The 8,783-nt window shown below is 38.6% G+C and overlaps 1 protein-coding gene across 1 annotated transcript in view; it reads left to right on the top strand.

Annotated features, from left to right (window-relative positions):
* The first annotated feature begins 7,706 nt into the window (after positions 1–7,706).
* LOC102872373 (60S ribosomal protein L32-like) overlaps positions 7,707–8,783 on the top strand; it is a 1,998-nt gene continuing 921 nt past the window's right edge. The window contains exon 1 of the mRNA XM_006883781.1: positions 7,707–8,121. Coding sequence (XP_006883843.1) covers positions 7,707–8,121 — 415 coding nt within the window. The remainder of the gene's footprint in view (positions 8,122–8,783) is intronic.

The following is an 8,783-nucleotide window of genomic DNA, read 5'->3' as shown; positions in this document are numbered from 1 at the left end:
GATTGTAAAGACCATGGCCTGTATCAGATGTACCTTAGTCTCCAGAGAGACCCCATTGCTCTTCAGTACTTTGGAGAGGTTTCTAACAGCACACTTTCCAATCGCAATACGTCTTTTAATTTCTTGGCTGCTGGTGCCAAGAGTGTTGACTGTGGAGCCAAGCAAACTAAAGCTGTGAACCATCTCAATCTCTTCACCATCCATCCTAATGCTAGTGGTAAGATAAAGATGCTCAACTTAGATGGATGGACATAGAGACTACAACAATGAACTTGAGTATGGCAGAGTTTGAGGATGCTACAGGATAGCACAGAGTTTCAATCTGTTGTTCATAGAGCTGACATGAGCTATGGTTGACCTGTCAGTATCTACCAACAGCAACAACAGATCTGGACAAGACATGGTAGTACAGAAGAGAATATAGCACATTTTTCTTCTGTCTGTGTAGAAATGAGAAGCTTTCCATTAAGAGATACTTTTTAAGAAATATTGAGAAATATTACAAGGCCCAAGACAAGATTGGAGAGAATTCCTACTAGAAGAAACTTCTTATGCTGAGGAGGAGTGATTTGACTGAGTAGTGATCTGTGTGTGTATCACTAAAGATATAGTTGAAATAGCTGGAATATGTAGAATTGTGAAAAGGTATGATGGGATACACAGCTAGAAAGGCCGGTGGCCACTAGACCATCAGATCACTGTTTGCCATGCTAGGAAGTCTTCAACTGAAAGGTTTTAATTAGGAAGTAATAAATTTATGTTTGATTTTTTTTTAGACTGTCAACATAATAGTTGGTAGACCATAGTGAACCATTTTTGAAAGTGGATAGAATAGTTAAAAACTATAGCTACAAATCAAGTAAAAAGTAATGCAAACTTTAATTAAGATGGTGAAAGCAAAAATTAAGGAAAAGGAAGAAAACGGAAAGATTTTAGTGAGCCAGAGTTGCTAGGATTATGTGAATAATTAAAAAGATAATGTGATCCTTATTTCTGTAAGCAGATTATGTACTTATTCATTTATATAGAGAAGCCATTCTACTTACAGAAGACCTACTATGTTGTAGACATACATAGAATGAAGTGTTATAATAGAGCCTTGTTTATAGTAGTACATATTACACTGGTTGAATAGATTGCAAGAAATATATAAGGTGAAGGGAAATGTATGGTCAAACAAGACACAACATAAGAAGGAATATGATGTTTTCACCATGTTGTAAGAAAGCCTTTACTAGACTGGAACATCTTCACACCTCCATAGCTTCATCCCTTTATTTCTTTGCTTCAATTGAATCTGAACCTGGAAGAATAATTCTTTATTATGTTCTCCATCTTCAGTTGGTCTATTATTCACTGCCTTTCTTTCCTCTTCCCTACTCCTCAACCACTTCATGTGAATGAGGACTGACTGACATTATTGTTGCTTTTAGGTGAGGTTGAGTCAAGTACAACTCATAGTAACCCTTTGAACAACAGATTTGAACCCTGTCCTACCTAGTCTATGCCATCCACTATTTCTGACACACTCAAGCACTTTGCATTGCGTTGAAAGCTCTGTCATCCTTATTCATTGTCTAGCTCTCTAATGCATAGCAGGTGATTGAAAAAACCATGGCCTGGATCAGGCATACCTTAATCTTCAAACTGATGTCATTGCTTTTCAGCATTTTGCAGAGAAACCAGACAGCAGACTTTCCCAGTGCAATACATCTCCTAATTTCTTAACTTATGGTACCAAGGGTATTGATTGTTGATACAAACAAGGTGAAATCATTACAGTTTCAATCCTTTCTCCGACTATTTTAATGTTGACTATTGTTGCTGTGCTGATGGCCTTTTTGTTGAGATATAATCCATACTGAAGGCTATAGTCCTTGATAGCCAGCATTTTGTATCCTCCTCACTTTCAGCAAGCAAAATTGTGTCATGCATAATGTATGTTGTTGGTGAGTCTTCCTCCAATCCTGATGCCACATTGTTCATAAAGTCCAGCTTTGCAAATTATTGTTCCACGTACAGATTGAATAGGTAAGGGAAAAGGATAAACTCTGATACATACTCTTCTTTGTTTTAAATCATGTTGTGTTCTCTTGTTGTGTTCAGACAATAATTTCTTGGTATTGATTTTATATGAGCACAATTAAGTGCTCTTGAATTTCCATTCTTCTCAATATTATCCATAATTTGTTATGATCCACATAGTCAAATGCCTTTGCATAGACAATAAAACAAAAATAGACATTCTTCTGGTATTCTCTGCTTTCAGCTAGAATCTATCTGACATCAGCAATGATATTCCTAGTGCTGTGGTCTCTTCTAAACATAGCTTGAACTTCTCATAGTTCCCTGTCAATGTGTAGTTGTAGCCATTATAAAATAATCTTCAGCAATTGTTTGCTCTGATAATGTCTGCATTTATTGGATCACCTTTCTTGGGAATGGGGACAAATATGAATCTCTTCTTGTCAGTTGGCCAGATAGGTATCTTCCAAATTTCCTTGCATAAACTGGTGAGCATATCCAGGGCTGCATTATTAGTTGCATGTCAGTTAGAATTCCATTGATTTCTGGGGTCTTACTTTTTGTGAATTCCTTCAGTGCAGCTTGAACTTCATTCTTCATTATCACTGGCTCTTGATAATCTGGCACTTCCTGAAATCTTCTAGTGTCAACTAATGTTTTTTGGTACAGTGATTCTATATATCTCTTCCACTTTCTTTTGATGCTTTCTGGATCATTTAAGATTGTACCCGTAGTAACTCTCAATTTTGCAGCTGATGCCTTTGAGTTTTGGTTCTGGAGCAGAGTGCTGACTATCCCATGGACTGTCAAAAGAACAAACAGATATATCTTGGAGAAAGTGTAGTCAGAATGCTCCTTGGGGGCATGGGTAGTGAAATGTCATCTTTCTTACTTCGGACATATAGCTAGATGAGGCTGTTCCTTGCAGAGGGACATCATGCTTGGGAGGATAGAGGGTTAGGGAAGGACAGGAAGACCCGTAATGAAATGGATTGACACAGTGGATAGCACAGGATTTAGGTTGGATCTTCAAAGGGTCACTGTGAGTCTTGGCTCGATGGCACCTAATAACAACAACAGAGCTATAGGACATCCATCAATCTTTCTTGATCATTTCACAAACTGTGCCAGCGTCTTTGTTCTATCATAATCTTTGGAATATCAAAATCATTGTTAAACTCTTAATCTTTACTTTTTTGACCATTTAAATGTCACTAAACCAGATCAAAGGGAATATTTCATGTTTACATTCAAGAAAGGTGTTCATCAAGATTATCTCCTTTCTCCATACCTATGCAATCTGTATGCTTAGTAAATAATTTGAATAGATGGACTTATATGAACAATAATGTGAAGTCAGGATTGGAGGAAGACTCACCAATAACCTTCGTTATGCAGAAGATACAACCTTATTTGCTGAAGCAAAAAGGACATGAAACACTTATTTTAAAAGACTAAGGACTACAGCCTTCAATATGATTTGCATCTAAAAATCAAGAAAATAAAAATCCTTAACCACTGGGCAAATAGGCAACAATATGAAAGGTAGCTTGCTTGTATTCCAAGTCAACACCCTCGATAACAGCCGTCAAGAAATCAAAGATATATTGCATTGGGAAGTTCTCTTCAAGCTGCTAAAGGCCAAGGATGTCTGCTAAAAGACTAAGGTGCACCTGATCCAACTCATGTTCTTTTCAGTTACTTTGCTATGCATCTGAATGTTGGGCAATATATAACGATGACAAAAGGATCTTAGCCTTTGAGTTGTGGTGTTAGAGAAAAGCACTGAGTATCCCATGGACTGCCAAAAGAACAAACACTTGGTGAAAGTGAAACCAGAGTACTCCTTTGAGGCAGGGATGGCGAAACTTCATGTCACACATTTGGAGCATGTTGTTAGGAGAGTGCAGTCCTTGGAAAAAGACATCATGCTGAGAAAGGTGGAGAGTGAGCGAAGGAGAGAAAGACCCTCAATGAGTTGGATTGACATAGTGCTTGTATAGATAGACTCAAGTATATCAGAGATGAAGATGGCACAGGATAGGGCAAGATTCAAATCTGTTATTCATAGGGTCATTATGACTCACAGTTGACTCAAAGGCACCTAACAGCAACAACAAACCACATTCATCATGAAAAACTGTTCTATTTCTATACTCAGACTATGTGTAAACTTGCACAATATTCTTAAATGCAGAATCTTCCTTATTCTCATGCACACTACTATGGTGTGAGTTTGGTGTCTCCTTTGTAGTGAAGACCACCATGCAGAATAAATATATGTAGAATCATTATTGTATTCAATGATTGCCACTTCATTATGAGGGGAAACAAAGGGTTTGAAGCACCCAAGAGATTTCTGAGCTCAAAGACTGAGTACAAAAGCAATCAATGTCATTTTTATATCATTGACATATATTATGTGATTGCAGTCTTTTTTTCACTATACAAATACCCACCCCACTCCCCTCTAGATTGTCTCTTAAAATGCAACTAACAATATTCTGTTATTATGTCTTTATATATTTTCATTACATATGCACCTGCCTTTTAATACTATAAATGACATGAACAGGGTTGTTCATAACCAGAACAACTGCCTATGGCACCTGTACACAAACCATTTGGTTGAGCTCCAAATGAGTTCTTGGCTTACTTCCCACTTCGGGGAATAAGAACAATGTTAACATCTCAGTATCCTGTTTGTACTGTCAATTAACAGCCCTGGATCAAGCCTCTTTACTTTCTGTGGATTTCTAAACAGTGTAAGGGAGAGTAAAAAAAACTTTGCTGAGAGACTCCTACGTACTTAAGTCATTTACCTTCACCTGAGGCTTTACCATTGCTGAATAACTTTATTTCATTTTATTTTTAACCTTTTTTTATTTCTCCGCAAAATCAATTCCACTATTTTCTCAAGCTTAAAATATCTAGAACCTGAACATATCCTTGATTTTCACTTGAATTCAGGTTTTCACTTGAATTCTTTGTTTCTGGCAGTGTCAATACCATTTTCCTATCTATACAGCTTAATTATTACTGTAATTAATGACAATGCCATTTAGATTCATTTTTTTTAAGTTTATAACACGTTTGGATTTTTTAATTATTATTACAGTACATCATGCTTTTCTCTTGTTGTTGTTATATGTGGCATAAATTAGAGCTGGACTCATAGCATACCTTCCAGAAGGTTTTCAGGGCTGTAAATCTCATGATGGAAGATACCCATCTAGCTGGTGAATTCAAACAGCCTGAAGGGTACTGAATGTACCCTGGACTGCCAGGAAAACAAACAGATCCATCTTGGAGAGGATTAAACCAAGCTGCTCCTTGGAGGCAAGGATTCTGGGGCTTCGTCTGACATACTTTGGACATGTTGCCAGGAGGGATGGGTCCTTGGAGAGGGACATCATGCTTGGGAGGGTGGAGGGACAGCGCAGGAGGGGAAGACCCTCTATGAGATGGATTGATTCGGTGACTGGGGTAATCGGGATGGGTGTGTCAGAGGCGGTGCGGTTGGCGCAGGATAGAGCAGGGTTTAGAGCTGCTGTGCATAGGGTCGCTATGAGTCGGAAACGACTCGATGGCACATAACAACAACAGCAACACCTTTGGGTACGCAGTGTAGTCTTTACCAATTATGCTACGAGAGCACCATTCCCTTTTCTTTAGTCCTACAAATTCCTCCAAATGTTTCTTTTTACCATCATATCTCTTTGTATTTATCTCCTCACTATCTCATAACAGCTTTTTCTTAACAGAGAGAGATACAACCTGAATACTTTCTCCTTGGAGGGAAGGGTTTTGAAGCTCCATCTCACCTACTTTGGGCATGTTGCCAGGAGATACCCATCTCTAAGAAGAACATCATGCTTGGAAGGGTAGTGGGGCAGCATAGGAGATGAAGACCCTGAATGAGATGGATTGACTCAATAACTCGGGTAATGAGAGTAGGTGTGTCAAACATCATGAGATTGGCTCAAGATAGGGTAAGAGCCAGAGCTATTGTACATAGGGTTCCTATGAGTGGCAGGCAACTCGATGGCCCACAGCAATAACAAATCTAGGCTGATGAAATCGATAGTCTGAGATAAGCATCCAGATTTTTATCATGGAATAACAAAAGTCAACATTATAAAATTAAGAATTTCAACATAGAGAAGGAACGTTGGTAGTATTGTCTACTGTGTATTGCGCTGTATCTGAAAAGTGGCAATTTGAGTTCACCAGCTGTCCGATGAGAAAATGATAGACAGTCTCCTCCTGTAAAGATGTACTGCCTTGACAACCCAATGGAGCTCACCAAGGAGTGGAACTCACTTAATGGCTGTGGGGTTTGAGTCAGCATGTTAGAGTTATAAGGGAGAAATATTTCTTAATCATGGAGCTCAGTGAAGGCTTCCTTGAGCAAATGATAATTTATCTAGGATTTAAATAATGACCAGAAGTTAACTGTTAACTAGGGCTGAAGAAAAAAATTCTAGATACAAAAATAAACATTGAAAGACCCTCCGTTCTGGAGGAAGCCAACTATATCAGTATTCTGAAAATATGATTATGTGGCTGGAAGACTAGCATAGAGAGGACTGTGATGTGTGATGAATCTGGTGGCCTAAAAGGACTCAGCACACACAGGGTCTTTGGTGATCATTCTTAAGTTTGGCCCTGCATGAAGATTTGAGTGGTTATCCCACATCAGAACAGTGGAGAAAGATAAGCTTTATTAACTGACAGGTGGTATGTTCAGAGCAAAAAGAGCTCTAGTTGCCTAGTCTGTGAAGAGTTGCACTCTTAACTCAAAGGCCACTCTTCTCTGGCAGTTTGAATTCACTGGTGACTCTGAGTTAGAAAGATGAGCATTCTCTTCCGGTGTGATTCACAGTTTGAGAAACTCAATGGAGGGTTAGCTATGGGTTGGTTCTGTTTCTATGGTAATGAGTGAGAGAGCAAGAAAATAACATATCAGGAATTTACTATCTCAGATTCCTCAAGACTTCATCTCCTGAGTAGAGTTTGTCCCAGAAACTCTCTGATGGGTTTTATTAGAAAAGATCTTTTAAGAATTTATTGTATTTTTATAAAGTAGGGAAAATGTTATGACAGTATCAGTAGATGTTAATAATGTATTTGTTAATATTAAATGTTGTTGTTGTTCTTGATTGCCATCGAATCAAGCATGACTCATAGTGACTATATGAACAAAAGACCTAAATGCCTTTCCATAACTGTCTTCATTTCACCAAGTTCGTAGAGTTTCCAGAGGCAGGTGGCTTACCTGATTATTATTTAGAAAATACTTAGTAAGATTGGGGTCACTTCTCTGACATGATTTTGTACACACACACAGAGCATAATACAATATCATCAACAGTATGCCAAATAAAACAGTTCTAGAAGCATTATCATTAAAATAAGAAAAAAAATGGGAGACAAATGATAGACTAGAGACAATATTTGCAACACATTTAAAATTTAAATCAATAGCACTCATTCAAGGGAATGGGAAATAGAGAAACAACAGAAAAATGAGCCAAAGATATAAGTAGCAAGTTCACAGGGGGGAAAAAAAAGAAAGGAACACAAGTAGCCATTAGATAGTACTGAAGAATGTGAGCTCCCGGCCGTTCTCTCTCCTTCCGCGCTTTCTATGGAGGTGGCCGTCATCTCCCACTGGCAGAATGACTGCCCTCAGACTCCTGGTGAAGCCAAAGATTGTAAAAAAGAGGACCAAGAAGTTCATCCATCACCAGTCAGATCGTTATGTCAAAATTAAGCATGATCGGCGCAAGCCCAGAGGCATTGACAACAGAATTTGGAGAAGATTTAAGGGCCAGATCTTGATGCCCAACATTTGTTACAGGAACAACAAGAAGACAAAGCACATGATGCCCCGTGGCTTCCACACATTCCTAGTCCACAATATCAAGGAGCTGGAGGGGCTGCTGATGCGCAACAAATCTTCCAGTGCGGAGATCGCGCACGATGTTTCCTCCAAGAACCGCAAAGCCATTGTGGAAAGAGCAGCCCCGCTGGCCATGAGAGTCATCAATCCCAATGCCAGACTGTGCAGTGAAGAAAATGAATCGAAAGCTTGTTTGCACATTTTATTTGTGCTAAGTAAATGAATGTAGGAAAATTAGATATTGTTAAGGAAGAAATGGAACACATAAATATTGACATACTAGGCATTGGTGAGATGAGATGGACTGGCATGGGGCATGTTGAGTCGGATGATCATATGATATATTACTCTGGAGATGAAAAGGTGAGGAAAATGGGGTTGCTTTCATAGTTAAGAAAGCCATTGCTAGATCCATCTTGAAGTATAATATTGTGAGTGACAGGATAATATCCATACGCATACAAGGAAGTCCAGTGGATACCACTATCATTCAGATATATGCACAACAACCAGAGCCAAGGAAGAGGAGATAGAAGATTTTTACCAACTTTTACAGCCAGAGATCGATCAAATATGCAATCAAGATGCATTGATAATAATGGGTGACTGGAATGCAAAATTTGGGAATAGAGAAGAAGATTCAGTAGCTGGAAAACATGGACTTGGTGACAGAAATGAAGCTGGAGAGAGGATGATTGAATTTTGCACAATAACTTATTCATTGCAAATATGTTTTTAAGAGACATAAATGCTGGTTATATACATGGACTTCACCTGATGGTATGCGTAGGAATCAGATCGATTACATCTGTGGAAAGAACTGCTGGAGAAGCTCAATATCAGCTGTGAAAAC

Source organism: Elephantulus edwardii, unplaced genomic scaffold (genome assembly GCF_000299155.1).
Source record: "Elephantulus edwardii isolate Elephantulus edwardi_28Jun2011 unplaced genomic scaffold, EleEdw1.0 scaffold00029, whole genome shotgun sequence".
Taxonomy (NCBI): Eukaryota; Metazoa; Chordata; class Mammalia; order Macroscelidea; family Macroscelididae; genus Elephantulus; species Elephantulus edwardii.
This window is presented reverse-complemented; position numbering and strand designations above follow the sequence as displayed.